General features: G+C 36.6%; 1 protein-coding gene across 1 annotated transcript in view; it reads left to right on the top strand.

Annotated features, from left to right (window-relative positions):
- The window catches only part of UTP20 (UTP20 small subunit processome component), a 92,374-nt gene that overhangs the window by 40,765 nt on the left and 33,614 nt on the right, over nt 1-17,995 (top strand). The window contains exons 24-32 of the mRNA XM_060112774.1: nt 150-235; nt 821-946; nt 4,629-4,795; nt 6,466-6,674; nt 11,084-11,227; nt 11,827-11,906; nt 14,784-15,001; nt 15,515-15,659; nt 16,868-16,955. Of these exons, the coding sequence (XP_059968757.1) occupies nt 150-235; nt 821-946; nt 4,629-4,795; nt 6,466-6,674; nt 11,084-11,227; nt 11,827-11,906; nt 14,784-15,001; nt 15,515-15,659; nt 16,868-16,955 (1,263 nt within the window). The remainder of the gene's footprint in view (nt 1-149; nt 236-820; nt 947-4,628; nt 4,796-6,465; nt 6,675-11,083; nt 11,228-11,826; nt 11,907-14,783; nt 15,002-15,514; nt 15,660-16,867; nt 16,956-17,995) is intronic.

The following is a 17,995-nucleotide window of genomic DNA, read 5'->3' as shown; positions in this document are numbered from 1 at the left end:
AAAGCTATTATCAGGAATCATCCTTAACCCACGTCTAAGAATTTAGATTCTAAGAATTTTAATTGAGCAAATTAGTACAAGTAAATTATGATCCCAAGGTATGTGTATATCTGACTTCCTTAATTTATTCTATAAAATATCATTCCTAGTTGTTGCTACACCAAGATCAAATGGTGCAAAAAATAACACTGGATTGCATAATGACATATAAACATCCACATATCCTCCCTTACAGGTAAGTTATTTGAAGCTAAAGAAATATTTGGGGGACTGATTTTTAATCTTTCTACCAGACATCTTCTTATAAAGTAATTTTATAAAGGCCTAGGAAATTTCCCTCCTTTCTAAGGTGATCATAATGCTATTTTCAGGTAAGAAATGAAAACTGGAAGTATATTTGTTTGTTAAGAGTGCTTCTCCATAGATAATAAGGTAGGAGAGAGAATATTAATTGAAAAGTATGTGTTGAGGTGGCTGTATCATTTCTTCTTGCTTATACAATGTCATAAAATCTTGGTGATTACTTAGGGAGTCATCATAATCACACCCTAAGAACTGAAGAAAGCTTTCATATTATGCTTTTATAAACAGCTGAATTATTGACTAACCCTTTATAATCCCTTTTACCTTTTAAAATTTGAAAACTTGCCATTTTGGAAGGTATTTGTGTGAAGACTTTCCTTTATGGATGTCAACTACAGTATAAACTATTCTTAATACCTATTTCATTTATAGTTCATTTATGTATAGTACTCTATTATATTTTTTTAAAAAGTATTATTGATTAAGTGATGATTTGTGCTGAATTCTATTTTTAAAGGGAAAACTTACAAAGATTGCTTGAAGACAGAAGCTTTAAGGAAGAGATAGTGCATTTTAGCATTTCTGAAGATAATACAGTAGTGAAAGCAGCCCACCGAGCAAATCTGTTTCCTATTCTGATGAGGTATTTACACACTTTCAAAACTGATTTTTTAAAAGTTGGTCACAAAAACAGTTGTGAGTATTGTATTATGATTCTTTCAGCAATTGTAATGGAATATTTCATTTTGAATTTTATTTAATTATTTACTTTTAAAATTGGTCTTTTGGGGAAGTCAAATTGTTATAGAGACTTACTTTAAATATTTTGTCCCTAACATGAGGAAGGATCTTGCCATGGTGTTATTTTAATAATAGTGTTGAAATTAAATCCAGTATTTCTCTAAGGTTTGCTATTGAGAAATAGTATAAATAATTCATTTGTTTGGTATGTAACTAATTATGAGATATAAAAACTATTGATTTGTTTTATTTAACCATCCACGTTACAAAACTTTATTACTAGTTTTCATAGTTTTCATTGGATTTTCTGGGTCCAAAAATAATAGTGAATAACAGTCATCGGTCAGGTTGTTAGTCCCCTGTTTCAAAACCCTTTGAGACCCCATTTTATTGAGTGTAGCAAAGGGAATCCTTACTACGCCTTTAAGGGCCTGGTATGACCTAGGCCAGACCCACCTCTCTAACGGCACCTCTTCCATTTACCACCCCACTCAGAGCCCATTGCACAACCTTTCTTCACAATACTTAGTCATCCAGCGTAGCCTCTTTTCTTATTGTGTATCTCCCCTGCTAGAAGGCAGACTCCATGGCTCTTAGTAAATAGTGGTCAAATGAATTTTGTGTTCTCTTTTATGATATAAATCCCACTTTTTCTGTGTTTTAATTTACGAATTCCTTACAGAGCCTAGAAGAATTAACTGGTGGTAGTGCTTGGGTTATCCTTGTCTTGCTACTGGCTTTAGCAGTAATGTTTGTAAAGCAGTCGTTCTTAAAGTGTGGGCTGCTCCTTCTTGGTGGGGGCTGTCCCAGAGATGTTCTCAGGAGGTCCACGAGGTTAAAACTTTTTTCATACTACTACTAAGACATTACCCTTTCCATCGTGCTAACATTTGTGCTCACCAGGCAAAAGCAATGATGCGTAAAACTCCGGGTGCCTTAGCATGAATCAGGACAGTGGCTCCCCACTGTGCTAGCCATTCTTCATCGCCACAGACCTGGAGTTTAAAAAAATAAAATAAAAAGCTGGTTTCATTCAATGCCCTTAGATGAATCTTGAGCCTTGAGTACTTGTCTTTTTATTATTCTATATGCAAAAATGGGAGGTATGCATAAGACACTTCTGCTGCTCACTTGTTCCCATGGAATTTTTTTCATGTTTTCCAAGTAACTGATGCATGTTACAGGATCATTCATGGGTAAAGATCTGTTCAAAGTGCAAGATAGACAGATGGATTTTAATGTAACAGAGTTCACAAAGTTCACTGATATGGTTTCAGATTCCACCTTGCAACCAGCCTTTAAGAAACTGCTTCCTGTTGAGGTTTGGTGTAGTATCAAAGTGGAATATCCACAATTATCTGAAAAGAATTATCTGAAAGTTTATAAAACATTTTTCTCTTCTCCAACTACATATCTGTGTAAGGCTGGATTTTCTTCAACCACAATATATTGCAACTGATTGAATGCGGAAGCAGATTTGAGAATTCATTTATCTTCTAATAAGCCAGGCAATAAAGAAATTCAGAGGAAAAAAAAAAAGTAAAACAATGCCTCTAGTCTCACTAATTTTAGGAGGGACAGGTTTGGAATATATAACTAATTTTTATTAGAAATGTTACTTTTGCTAACTTGTTTTAACCTGTGCTATGATAAATATCAATAGATAAAACTCACGTATACAAAAGCTCTCCAATAATATTTAAGATTGAAAAGGGATCCTAATATTGAAGAGTTTGAAAACCATTGTCTTTAAATTTTGAATATTAAGTCAGTAGTTTTATCATGCTCAGAAAGTAGCTTTTATTACTATGTTATTTAGTATTTCTGCTAAATGGATGTTGAATTTTATTAGAATGACTATTAACCATGTATTAAAATGATCATATTAACTTTTTTCTATGAGCTATCGATCTGTATTAATCTAATAGATTTTACTAATGATTCTTTCTTGCTTTCCTGGGATAATCCTTATTCAGCTTTAATATCGTTTTAATGCAGCACTGGGTACTGTTTTCAGAAATGTCGTGGGGTTTTTTCCCCCAGTTATTTATTTATTTATTATTACTGAAGTCTTTATAATATTGTGTTAGTTTCAGATGTACAGCAAAGAGATTCAGTTATATAGTTTCCTGTGCTACACAGTAAATCCTTGTTGCTTATCTATTTTATGTTTAGTAGTTTGTATCTGTTAATCCCCAACTCCTAATTTATCCTCCTCCCCCTCCCTTTCCCCTTTGGTAATCATAAGTTTGTTTTCTATGCCTGTGAGTCTGTTTGTTTTGTATATAGATTCATTTGTATTATTTTTTAGATTCCACGTATAAGTGATATCATTTAATATTTGTCTTTGTCTGACTTACTTCACTAATCTCTAGGTCCATCCATGTTGCTGCCAGTGGCATTATTTCATTCTTTTTTATAGCTGAGTAATATTCATATATATATATATATATACACACACACACTATATATATATTTATTTATTTATTTATTTATTTATTTATTTATTTATGTTTATATATACACACACACCACATTTTCTTAAACCAGTCATCTGTCGCTGGACACTTAGGTTGCTTCCATGCCTTGGCTACTGTAAATAGTGCTGCTATCAACATTGGGGTGCATGTGTATTTTCAGAAAAATTAGAGTTTTCTCTGGATATATGCCCAGGACTAGGATTGCTGGATCATAAGTTAGCTCTATTTTTAGTTTTTAAGGAACCTCCATACTGTTCTCCATAGTGACTGCACCAATTTACATTCCTACCAACAGTGTAGGAGGGTTCCCTTTTCTCCACACCCTCTCCAGAATTTATTATTTGTAGACTCTTTGATGATGGCCATTCTGACAGGTGTGAGGTGATACCTCATTGTGATTTTGATTTGCTAGAAATGTTGTGTTTTTTGTTTCTAGGCAATATTGGTATGTAGTTTATTTCTCTTCCTTAATCCATCTTGATATGACAACTATACCACCTTCATAAATGAAAAAGGACTGTTTCCTTCTTTCTCTCTGCTGTGAAACTATATCACGGGGATTGTTTTTCCTTGAAAGTTAAAAAAATTCATCTGTAAAACTATGTGAGCTCCAAGTTTACTGATTTATTCAGGGTTTCTTAAGTTCCTTTTGCTTATTTATATGTGTGTTTTTTCCAGAAAATTATCCATTTAATTGAAATCTTTCCAGTTTCCTTATTTTACTTATAGTTATGCTCTTATTTTACTTCCTTTTAATCTATATATTCTTGTTTTCATTTTTCCTTGATTAGACTTATCTCTGGCTTGCCTATTTTATTGCTTTTTTTCTCTTCCAAAGAACTACCTTCTAGTCATTGTCTTTATTATTTCCTTCTTCCTGCTTCCCTTAGCCTTGTGTTTGTTGTTGTTATTTAAAATTTTCCATATTAAATATCTAATTTTTATTTTCATTCTTCCTTGTTTTAGAATGTATCCATTTAAATCTGTTGAGTTACTATTCTAGCCTTTTAGGAAAATGAAACAACTGTGTTTTAGGGTTAATGTGCAGATAAATAATGTTTTAGGATGCATGTGCAAACAAATAACATTCTTTGGACTTTTTAGAATTTTGTATGGCCGAATGAAGAATAAGACTGGGAGTAAAACTCAGGGGAAATCTGCTTCTGGCACCCGCATGTCCATCATTCTGAGGTTCCTCGCTGGGACCCAGCCTGAAGAGATCCAGATATTCTTAGACCTGCTATTTGAGCCTGTGAAGCACTTCAGGAATGGTAGCTATCAACTAGCTGCCTCTCTGCATGCATGTTGTCTGCTCAGATCTCTGCTGTCTCAGGCTGTTTCCCACGCTCTTGGGCATCTTTCTAAGGGGGTCACTCTTCCTAATCTCGAAGGTGGTCTTTTTGCTGACATGCAGTTTTTTTTAAAACTTTGATTGAATTAGGTGGAGCTAATAAATGATCCTGGGGATTATCATCATCCCTGTGCTAATAAGCCCCTGATTAGAAAATGTGTATTTTTTGTTGTTATTGTACATTTAGGCCATTTGAAAAATGATACTTATCCATATATGATGAATAAGTTTCTCCTTAGAAACTTAAAGCGTGCTGCAAAATTAATCTTAATTGTCTTGGCATGTATTCATTCACTGAATCGTTCATCTGTTGCGTAATGATTTGTTGAATACCTCCTGCGCCCCAGACACTCTGTTGAATATAGAAAAATGAGGATGTATAATCTCTGCTCTCAACCTCACGGTCTAAACAAAGTGGATTAGTAAGTGTATACAATGAGCTGTGATGCTCTGTGGTATGTTCTCCAGTATGCAATCTTAGTAATTAATAGTGATAATAATGGCTAACATCTACTGAGTTCCTACTTCATGCCAGACATTATGATAGGCCCTTTACGTATAACTCAGTTGACTGTGAAAACAGCCACATTAGGTTTCAGTACTTGATTGTCCCCATTTTATACATAAGGAAATTGAGGCTTAGAGAGGTAAGTGTTTTGCCCATGGTGAACCTGGTATTTGAACACAGATCTTCCCAACCATAGTATCTCTGCTCCAGTCTTAAAATTGCTTTGTTTTGGGCAAACATAGATATTTATTTATAGGGTAATGTGTTGCTTTCCCCCCCTGCCTCGGGGGGTGGGGGAGAGGAAGGGATGATAGATATAGCTGTTAAAAGGTTTTCATTCAGTGTAATATGGTCCTGTGAAGGAAGTTGGCTGTAATGAATAGAAGAGTTTTTGTTCAGTGTAATAGCCTCTGTTGTAAGAGGGTAGCTATTAATGATACCCTTATGGATAGACTGTTTTGGTGTATGAATCAGTAAGCTCACGATCTCATACCAGTTGGTTTGAAGTAAAGTTCAAGCAATAACAATTCAAGTCTTTTAAGTAAATTATGAAATCAGTATGGTACCTGTTTATAAAGGACCATTGTTTTATTTATTTATCAGGGGCTGCAAGAGAAATAAAACACTTGATTCTCAGCCTTAAAGGAGCTTATAATGTAACAAGACATTTTCCTTGAAACAGCTGAAGATAGCATAGTCCATGAAAGCTGAGAGGGAGAAAATGTGTGGAAAGTTGATGGATGGAATAAAATGGAATTCCTTAGGTTTCGAGGAATAGTATAAATAGGGTGAGAATTGGGCTTAGAGGCTTAGTTCTGTCACAAGTTTCTTACTTTCCTTTACTCCTCAGTTTCCTCATCTATAAAATGATAGTAGTACAAGCTATCACATCTAGCTCATTGAATGTTGGGTAAGAATCAAAAGGAGAAAGATACAAGTAAAGTACATTATCATCTATAAATCATTATAACAGTAGAAAATGCTGTATTATTGAGGGAAAGTGAAAGGAAGCTATAATTATAAATAGTAACAAACTAATATTTCCCTTCACATGCTATCTCTGCTCCTCTCTGTTTCACTAGGAGAATGCCATTCTGCTGTCATTCAAGCAGTAGAAGATTTGGATTTATCTAAAGTTCTTCCTTTGGGTCGTCAGCACGGTATCTTAAATAGCCTTGAGATAGTATTAAAGAACATTAGTCATCTGATCAGTGCATACTTACCAAAGATTTTGCAGATACTGCTCTGCATGACCGCAACTGTATCCCACATCCTTGATCAACGAGAAAAGGTGAGAAAGATTCACTTTACACACTTTGTTCTAGGGTAAAAGTCTGTGTCTTACTTGGGAAATTGGTTGGGGCCTGAATATCTAACATCCTTCTAGGTTAATTCTTTCTTATGTAAAGTATCTCTTTATTTTTTAAGTATTTGTCTTTCTTTCTTTTTTTAATTTAATTTAATTTATTTATCTTTGGCTGTCTTGGGTCCTCGTTGCTGCGCGTCGGCTTTCTCCAGTTGCGGCGAGAGGGAGCTACTCTTCATTGCAGTGCATGGGCTTCTCACTGCAGTGGTTTCTCTTGTTGCAGAGCACGGGCTCTAGATGCGCGGGCTTCAGTAGTTGTGGCGCGTGGGCTCAGTAGTTGTGACTCGTGGGCTCTAGAGTGCAGGCTCAATAGTTGTGCCTCACGAGCTCTAGAGTGCAGGCTCAGTAGTTGTGCCTCACAGGCTTAGTTGCTCTGTGGCATGTGGGATCTTCCCAGACCAGGGCTCGAACCCATGTCCCCTGCATTGGCAGGTGGATTCTTAACCACTGCACCACCAGGGAAGCCCAAGCATCTCTTTAAAATGGCCTTCCCTACAATGGGAATCTTCACTGTTATAAATATTTATGAATAGCTAGAAAATGCTGATTATAGCAAGTGTCTATTTAAAAAGGAGGTGAAATGGTAGGGAGGGGGTTAGTTCTGTATACATCTCAGAACAAAGTCAGAGGTAGTTGAGCTGATGTTTCTTAGATCTTAATTTCAGGAACCTAAAAGTGTAGGGCATCTTCTAACTCTCATTTAATTCAAAGTGGTTGGAGAATGAATAGAATACTGTTAGCACTGTCCTTGTTATTTTGAGACAGAGTTTCCCAGACCTCTTTTAAAGGTAAATGCTTGCCTATTGTAAGTGCAATGTTTTAAGTAAAGGTAAGTAGCAAGATCGGGCAAGACAAGTCAGCTAGCTAACTGCCAGGAGGCTTCGTGAGTTGGTGCTTAGGAAATGTTTTCTGAATTATATTCAAGACAATATATTTACGTTTTGTTGAAACAGGTATGTTTCAATAAGTAACTCCAATAAGTATACTCATTGGAGTTTAGGGAAACTTAATATTTTTATGGACTGACTGAAGGCTTGTTGGAGAAAATGGGACTTGAAGTGAAAACCCAGACTCAGATGTCTGCTGTCGATTCTCAATTAATGACAAATAGGCACAGTTTTAATTTGGCTAAAATTCATCTCATTTGTTTTAGGGATATGCCTGATGAACTGCCTCTCAAATACAGTCATAACTAAAAATTGACAGCCAAAGTTTTACACTGCTTTTTCAGGCTATGCATGGATATAAATCTGCTTTAGTAATGAAATAATATTCTCTGGTTAACAAGATCTACAGATTTAGAATATACCTTCCATTTTGCTAGGCACTATTTTATTTTCATCATTCTTTCATTCATTCCTTCAACAAATGTTACTTGAGCCCCTACTGTTTGTCAGGCACTGTGCTAAGCATTGGGATGAAGCAGCAAACAAAAGTTCCTGTCCATTTAATTATACAGTGAATACTTATTTCACACCTACTATCTCCCAGACATTGTTGTAAGTGGAGAACGAGATGGTTAGGACTCCGTTTCCTGGGGAGAAGACTATAGGTAAATACAAAAATAATCCGAATAATGCCAGATGGTAAGTTCTAAGAGGAAAATAAACTCAGGAGGCTCCTCTGCAGACCTCTTAAAATCCTTCTCTGTGTCGCTGTCTCTTCTCCAGTACTCGGCCCTGTGACTTCTAGCCACCTTGGCCTCCCCAAGTCGCACAACTGTCTCCTCATTTTAAGAAGATTGGGCTCTTCCTTTCCACACCAAGGCCTGAAACTCTGCAGGCAGGAAGCCGGGGAATGTGTAGGACTCATCTCATCTGTTTCCCCTCTCTCAGGGATTACTGTCCTCTGTTGCCTGCTGTCCAGTGTCCAGAAATCATTGTTTCATATATTCTGTTAAGCTTTTTAGTGTCTTGAGAGGGGAGAATAAAATCTGGTCCCTGTCACTCCATCTTGACTAGAAGCAGTAAAACCACGCTAAAGGAGCAGGCAGAACAGTCCTCTGACTAACACAGGGCTGGGAACAGCTCATGTTCCCAACAGCCAGAGCAGAAACCTCATGAGACCTGGGGCATCAGGGAGAGTCCTTGGAAGGGGATTGCCTCAGTAGTGGAGCCAGATTAGCCCAAGCATAAAAGCTGCTATGACACCACCTAACAAAGCTTAAGAAGATCAAACCTTTTCCTAATAAATTAACTGCATCCCTGTTCAGAAACTTTTAGATGATTTAAGTGAAACTAGAATTCACAGTGTCTGCCATCCAGTCAGGTGTTACCAGGCCTGCAAAGAAAGGACGATTTTGCCCATAATGAAGAGAAAAACCAATGGATAGAAGCAGACCCAGAAATGACACAAGTAGTAGAATCAGACAAGGACATTAAAACAGCTGTTAGAAGTACACTCCATATATTCACAAAAGTAGAGGGAAGCATGAGCATGCTAGGGAAAGACATAAAGAAATAAAGAATTTAAAATAAAATGAGGGAATGTGGTAGGAAGTGACCCATCTGGAGGTGGATGGGTGCTGCTTTTACTAGGGTGTTCAGGGCCATCTCTAAAGAGGTGATATTTGAGCTGACACCTCCCCAGCCACTGGAAGAACATTTCAGGCAGAGAAACTGACTAGTAGTACAGAGTCCTGAGGTGGAACATTCTTGACACATCCTGAGAAGAGACAGAAGGCTGAGGTGGCTAGAGCACAAGGAACAAGATGGGTAAGATGAGGTCAAGAGGTGGGTAGGGCCTCGTAGGCTATGACGAGGAGCTGGATTTACTCTGAAGTGTACTCGGAAACCTCTGAGAGGTTTGAAAGCAAGGGAATGATAAGGCCAGTTTGATGTTCCAAAACTGTCGCTTTGCTTGGTGGAAAGAGGCTGTGTAGGGCCAGGAGTGGAAGCTGAAAAGGGGTCTTAGAAGTTTTTTTGTCTGTGTTACATGAGAGCTTCAGGGCCATAGGGAGAATTGTGTGAGAATTTTAGTTTTTACCTTATAGTGAGGGATAGTGACTACCTATACATGGCTATGTTAAGTCATGAAACGCTACAGGTTATATAAACCCTCTGTAAGTCCTCTGACTTTCTGGTTAACTTAGAAGACGTTACTCAGGAATGCAGCCTTTCTCCTGAGTCAACAATCAGTAACTCAAAGGATCATTTATGCAATTTCACAGTTCATTAGACAGCAAGGTGCTAGCCTTCCAGACACGTAGGAGCTTTCTTTTCTGTTCTGTTCTTTTTTTTTTTTTTTTTTTTTTAATTCTTGGACAAGTCCAAGGAATTCCTTGAGGTTCTGTAATGAATTATTGCACGGTAATATGCTCAAGTGAGTTAAAGTTCTACATTTGTGTGTTTGAGCTAAGTTACACATTTACTTTTTTATATCTTTCAGATCCTCCAGGGCATTGACTGACACTGACATAGGTGTCTTGAGGGTTCTTGAGGGTCGTCTTGGTTTGTGTTTGTTTTTGTACATTTAAGCAATGAAGTAATTCATACATGTCCATAAACGCAGTCATATGGACTGTTCCTCTAGGAATTAAAGTCTCCAGTTGCTCATTTTCAGGATTTTTCTCCAGTTTGCTCAACAATTACTGAGAAGTCTGGGCAGCTGATTACAAAAGAGAAGAGTACATGCAGATCCTACTTGATTGGATGGGAATAGGGGAAAGGGGGGGGGTCTGACTTGGTGTCATGTTTGCCAAGGTTAGTTTCTTACTACTCTGGGGGGTCATGATACCATGCTTTTTCAAATACCAGTAATAGTTTCTATTTGTCACCAAACGTGATCTAGCAGATAATGAAAATATTGCCAGTAGAACTGAAGCAGAACAGAATGGCTTGTAATTGTGTCACCTTCTTATGCTTGCCTGTCATCTCCTCTCTTTGTAACTTGTATAATGAGGTAATTAGCTAAAGGTGAATGGTAGAAACTTGATGGGTATGTGAACTATCATGATTCCTCAGACTTTTGCATAGCAAAGTAATGGCATCCTTGTTCATATTCTCTTGAATTTAAAATGTACAGTTTCAGAAAAGTAAAACAATGTAGAATACAAAACAGCTGTTCCCACTGAGATTTTGTTTTTCCCTAAGGACACAGTGTGATTTTACTGGGCCTGATAATAGAACACATCTCACCACTTGGTTTTTTTAAGTATGCTTTCCCCTCTTGTTCAGTAAGAAAAGCAATATGACTTACTCAGTTGGCGTTTCCATGTGGATCAGAGCTTCATAACAGGATCCCAGCTTGATTCTTCACCACCTGAGCAGGAGTGCCTCCCTGAGGAGTCGAGAATAAAAGCGATATCTTTTTAATAGAAGATCTTTATTTTACAGATACAGCTGAGGTTTATTAACCCACTGAAAAATTTAAGACGTCTTGGCATCAAAATGGTAACTGATATCTTTTTGGATTGGGAGTCCTATCCGTTCAGAACAGAAGAAATTGATGCTGTATTTCATGGTGCAGTTTGGCCCCAGGTAAAGCTTGATTTCTGTGTTCTGCCTGGATACCTTCTGCTTTTTCTTTTAATACTGCTTCACCAGCACAGTCTGCACCCAGCCACAAATGCTAATCCGGGTCTTTTCTTTCACATCAAGCCTTTCTTTGCTTCTGCAAGTTTTAGAACACTTTTCTTTACCTCCACTACCACCTAAAGCTCCAGAGCTAGTTTCTCCAATACCATAGTGTTTATACTTAAGGCTAATTTGAATATGACTGTTGTCTCTTAAGCAAATGTAACCTAACTTTTGTAGCACCTCACATAGTATGCCTCTGGGTTTTGACAAGCATGAGGGAAAATACACAGGGTTTTTTCTTACTTATTTCCTTGTTTGATTTCTCTGGTTGTCCCCACTTGGTGATAATAACTGGTGTAGTTATAGCTAAGACTGTAGAAGAGACTTGATTTTAGGAAAGATTGCTCACTACTCAGTTTGTCCTTTAAATGTTTATCTCTTTTAGCTCTTTTATCCTCTGGTGTGATTTCTGTTCTTGTTCTGCTTTTCAGTTGTTTGGTTTTTTTCTACAATTCTGTGTATGTTCTTATTTTGTATTCTGTTTTTATTTTGTGTCCTAGATCAGCAGGCTTGGATCTGAGAGTCAGTATTCTCCTACTCCTCTACTGAAGCTAATTAGTATCTGGTGCAGAAATGCAAGGTATAATCTTTTTTTTTTTTTGACCTTTAAAAAGGGCAGTGTTTTAGACTAACTGGTCAAGGGAACTAATAGTGTAGTTTATGCTCTTACCACACCGTGACCTACTTTCAGTGCAGTTAAAAAGAATAAGGCAGTTGAATCTCAAAATACATAGTTTGAAGAAAAATACAAGTTGCTGAATAATAGGTGTAGTGTGTTCCAGGAAAAATGCTTTTATATGTGTATGTATGTGTGTATAAATACAAAATGAAATAGAAAATGGATCAAGGCTACATGAGAAACAATGTCACCTTAGCATGTGGAGGTTTAGTGAGCTGGAGAGAGGAAGGGAGACTTTTCATGATATATCTTTGGAGTGTTTGAATTACTTATAACAATAAAAAAAGGAAAAAATAGATAAAACAACATTTTGCATTTTAATATAAATTAAAATTGTAGAGTGTATATTATATCAAGACTTACACATTTTTGGCTATTTTTACGATTTCATTAAAACTTGAAAATTAGGGATTTCCCTGGCGGTTCCCTGGTTAGGACTCTGTGCTTCCACTACAGTGGGCGCAGGTTCCATCCCTGGTTGGGGAACTAATATCCCTCAAGCTGTGTGGCATGGCCAAAAAAAAAAATTGAAAATTGAAAATGAGTAGTATTGAGGGGCTTCCCTGGTGGTGCAGTGGTTAAGAATCCACCCGTCAAAGCAGGGGACATGGGTTCGATCTCTGGTCCCGAAAGATCCCACATGCCACAGAGCAACTGGGCCCATGCACCACAACTACTGAGCCTGCGCTCTAGAGCCCGTGAGCCACAACTACTGAGCCCACGCGCTGCAGCTACTGAAGCCCGTGCGCCTAGAGCCCGTGCTCCTCAACAACAGAAGCCACCACAATGAGAAGCCCGCACACCACAACAAAGAGTAGCCCCCGCTCGCCGCAACTAGAGAAAGCCTGCACACAGCAACAAAGACCCAGCGCAGCCAAAACAAATAAATTTTTTTAAAAAAGGAGAAAATTAGTAGTATTGGGATTGATATGGCTGTTCTTCCAATGTGTAGTGATTGTATCAGCAGTTTGATTTGACCTGGCAAAGGGAAAAACAGATGTGAAACACACTAGGTAGTTACATCATCACCCAAATATTACAATTTTGCGTGTTTGCTTAAAAATAAAAGCTGATTTGTAATTCGCATTCTGTCTTTTCCCCGGTTCCCACTTAAAAATTTCACAAGCTTTCTGGATTTTCTAGGTCATTGTCTTCTGTTCTTTGTAAAACTCCATCTAAATATGCATACAGCGCTCATGGTCACAAATCAGTATCCTTTTGTGGACATATGAGCCATTTACAGAACCTTCATCTGCTGATGGTTCAGAGATGCTGTGTCACAGACCAAATGCATATTCACTGAAGAATGTGGGAACTTTCAGTGAAGTGGGAATGCGAGAAACCTGTTTTGTTTATCTCAGTGATGGAAACAGACTTAAGTTTGCCCTGATCTATTTTGATGAATGAAAGATAGAATAAAAGAAAATGTATTTATTATTGATTCAGTGATGTTAAAATCTTGGCATCCATTTTTACAAAATTGAGATCATACCTTATAGCTAGCTTTTGATTTTGTTTTTTTCATGTAAATCATGTCATGAACGTTTCCCCATGTCATTAAATAGTCTTCAAAAACAATACCTTGCCATTGTCTTCCTCGGGAAAGCCTGTTTTATTTTTACTGTCATAAGGGCTCTTTTCATTTATTTCCCAATTTGAGAAAGCAATTTCATATCTTGTTTTTTCATTGGACATTTATAAGCAGCACTTCATAGGCATACTTGAGAAATATTTTATAGTTGTGTCATTGTTATACAAATAAGCCATGAAGGACTTTCATCCAAGAAGACTTTACAGTAGTGACTTGGTTTATATATTAGTTGGGTCCTTACTCAAGTATAGATCCACATCATTGGATGCCACCTCATTCTCTTCTACAATTTCTCTCTTGTTGAGATATAATATGTAAAGTATCTTGCTTGGTGCCTGCGCATAGTATCCCCAGTATCTGTTGGACAAAGATGTATGAGTATAACCTCTTAGAACTTTTCTTTCAGTCTGTCAGGACTAAGTATGTTAAAGTGCTTGAGCTCTTTTTCCAGTGATGATGAATTGGTAAAGCCAAACTATTTGAATTTTTTCAGTTTGGCCTTCCTACTGATTGTTAGGATTGCATCTCTGGCCGTAAAACAATTGCTAGTTTGCCTGTGGCTGGAAAGCTTTTGTGTTCTCTACCTTTTGGGGTATCGTTCGTGTGAGTCTTTCATTACTGGGGATGGATTCATCTCCCTCCCTTGACAAATGATCCTAATCTGAATGTTGCATATCCTAATTCAGCAAATATTTGTTTGGTCTGTGGTCTGTACTCCTAATTTTCATGTTGTAGTACATGGTTTTTATGTGAGCATATAAACATTCATATCCTAGAAGGCTTATAATTGAAAAATAGCCTGTCTTTAATACATTTCCTTTAGAACTAGGGCTTAGACCACGGTTCACAGCTCAGCTCTATGACTTATTAGCTCATTGGCTTTAGACAGTTCTCAATTTCTTCATCTGTAATGTGGAGATAAGGATACCACCTTAACATAGAGATGTTGTGAGGATTAAATGAGAAATATACATAAAATGCGTAGATAATATAATGTTTGTATGGTGCCTAGAATTATTATCCATCAAATTTTAGATTTTAAAGTAATTTCCCTTCTGAGTAATCTTATTAACATTCATATATACACATATATATTCATTAAACTCTATGAAAATTTGTATGGAACATGTTTTTAGAAATAAACGTATTGAAAAAGAAGATGACTATTTTAGTGTTTTTTCTTGCAGATATTTCCCTTTCCTGGCTAAACAGAAACCTGGGCACCCGGAATGTGATATCCTGACCAATGTTTTTGCGATTCTCTCAGCAAAGAACCTCTCTGAAACCACAGCTAGTATTGTGATGGAAATAGCCGATGACCTTCTTAGCCTTCCAGATTTTGAACCCACAGAAACAGTTTTGAGCTTACCGGTGACAGGATGTGTATACACAGAAAGTGCAGATGGTATGTAAGCTGTACAGAGCAAACGATTCTTATACTTCTGAGGTATCATTTGTGCCCTCAGAATGGAAAAGTTGATAGAATCTGACTCTTTTTATAACTTACGCTATTAAAAGAGTTTCTTTTCTCTAGGAATTAATACCAATTTATATAAGCTGAATTTTCTTTGCAGTAGGTAGAAATTCGGATTATTTACGCTCCAGAAAGCTCAGCTCTCCTTCAGGACATTATCAGATGATTTCCACTGTCATGTCTCTGAATTCTTACCATATTATCTTAACAGTTCTCTTACTACTACCCAAAATGGTTTAAATCCTCAAGGGTCTCATATAAAATTTTAATTTAGCTAATGATATAGATGTTTTGACTAAGAAGAAAGTTATTTAATATTTAGTTGAAATTTATTAAATTTTCATGGTAATTGAGTGTTTTCCTTTTCTGTCATTAGGAAGATATTGTACAGTTAGCTTTTAAGAGCGTAGTTAATTAAAATCAGTATATTTATCACTATTTCAGAGTCTATCACAATAGGAGGACGATTAATTCTACCTCGTGTACCTGCAATTCTCCAGTATCTCAGCAAAACCACAATAAGTGCAGAAAAGGTGAAAAAGAAGAAGAATAGAGCACAAGTCAGTAAGGAACTGGGCATTCTTTCAAAGTAAGTGATACATTGGTCCTTAAAAGATAACATTACCACCTGTAGTTTTAATTTTTTTTAATTATGCTTGGTTTTTCATTTGTTTTAACAAGGCAATAAGCTAAAAAAGTTTTCAGTATTTTAAATGCCCTTCATTTTTAAGTTAATGTAGAATTCTCTTTCTCTGCTGGAATAAACCTTTTATGACATATGCCTTAATTATAAAAGATAACAGACTTTTCAAAATTCTAAGGTAGACTAATAGATTTGCCTGTTTATTAGCCTTTACATATTTTGTTCAATTAAAATGTCGAGTTATGTGAGATCACATAGTTGTGATTTTTCTTTTAAGTGTGATTGATAAAAATAATTTAAAAGCAGGTTGCTGTATTTGTTCTTTTAAGAGTCAAGAAGATCTTGCAAGGGTTTTTAAAGATTCTCTTTAAAGATTCTCTACATACTACAAGACCTGGTAATATACAATTGTGATTTCTATGAAGTGCCTGGTTAGTAAATCTGAGTGCACAAAATGATTCTATCTTAAAATCTAAATTGTTACAGGGCTTAGTTGTTGAAAGTTTATTTTTTCTGTTACTTTCAGCAACAATAAAAAATGATACGTTAGAATCTTCCAGGAACTTCTTTTAAATGTTTTATTTATACAAGTGTATTTCTAAGTTTTGCAGAATGGGAAACCATGGGAAATATACTTACTAAATTTTATCATAGGCTACGTGATAGTGAGAAGATGATGAGTGATTAGGCACCAGAAAGACTAGGTTTGAAAGACCTGCTCTGTGACATCAACTTCTCTGAGCCACAGTTTTCTCTGGGCAAAGTGGGGTTAATAATTCCTACATTATAGGGCTGTTTTGGGAGTTATATGGAAATGTTGTATATAAAGCCTAAAACAAGTCTCAGCACTTAAAATGTTGTTTCCTTGTGAAATAAGTAATTATCAATGACTAATTATAGGATTGGAGTTTACTATAACCCACCTACACAATCAGATGTTACAAAAGCAATAGAATAGTAGCCACCAACCTGAAGTTGGAGGGAAATAAGAGTGGACACTGCTAAATAACTGAGTTAAACTTTTTACACATACTTAAAAGCCACCGGGGTCTTTCATCACTGATGTTTTTTTACGAAAAGTTTAACTTCTTGGAGAAATACTCTTAACTTATAAATCTTCCTTACATATTCCTTTTTTTTTTTTCCTTCTCCAGGATCAGCAAGTTTATGAAAGAAAAAGAACAAAGTTCTCTGCTCATTACACTGCTCCTGCCTTTCCTCCACCGTGGCAATATTGCTCAGGCATGAATTCACAGCATATTTATTTGTCTTTGAAGTGGCACTTTATTATTAGGTTTATTTGTAAACAATAATTTTATTGGTTAGATTCTGTGATGTATTTATCCCAGAGTATTTGTGAAAATACTTCATACAGAAACATAAAATTGAAAACAGAGGAGAAAAATTGGGACAGGAAGAGGAATGGGGGCAGGCGAGAAGGTGGAGACCTCATCATCTACCATTACAGTAAAAGTCTTAAACCCTTTATTTTCCTTTGTTTAGCTTCTAATCCATTTCAGGATTTTTTCCCCTCTCTGACTTTGATCAATAACAAATCTGCAACCTGAGACATGCATTGATCTTAAATATGGTGACAGTGGCAAACTGAATGAAAAGTCAGACTTTTAATATTCAGGCATAGTTTAGAGTTTCTGATATGATTTTCAAAACGTAGTTCAGTCTTGATTAAAAGAGTCTTCCCGGGCTTCCCTGGTGGCGCAGCAGTTGAGAGTCCGCCTGCCGATGCAGGGGACACGGGTTCCTGCCCCGGTCCGGGAAGATCCCACACCGCGGAGCGGCTGGGCCCGTGAGCCATGGCCGCTGAGCCTGCGTGTCCGGAGCCTGTGCTCCGCAACGGGAGAGGCCACAACAGTGAGATGCCCGCGTACCGCAAAAAAAAAAAAAAAAAAAAAAAAAAGTCTTCCCATTTTGCACACTCATTTATAAGGCCTCAGGAGTTATACTGAATGACTCCTACTCTATAGTAATTCAGTTTAGAAGACCACAGATTTGTGAACAACCAGAAGTGTGTATTTTTCCTCAGCAAGTTCATTTTTCTTGGCTCTTTAACTAGAAAATAGAAGAAATTATTTTTCAAAACCATGCATATTTCCTATTAGAATTAAAGGAAGAAACTCTTAATGGACACTATTATAGGTTTTTGGTTAAGTTAAGATGCTAAGAACTTTTAAAAGACTATGAAATAACTTTTCTAAATACTACTACTTTTACTTCTTATTTATACTTATTTGTTTTCTGTGCTGTAATATATTAAAGCCAAT

The sequence above is a fragment of the Mesoplodon densirostris genome, chromosome 11, assembly GCF_025265405.1.
Source record: "Mesoplodon densirostris isolate mMesDen1 chromosome 11, mMesDen1 primary haplotype, whole genome shotgun sequence".
Lineage (NCBI taxonomy): Eukaryota > Metazoa > Chordata > Mammalia > Artiodactyla > Ziphiidae > Mesoplodon > Mesoplodon densirostris.
Note: the sequence above shows the minus strand (reverse complement) of the source record. Positions and strands in the feature narration are given on the sequence as shown.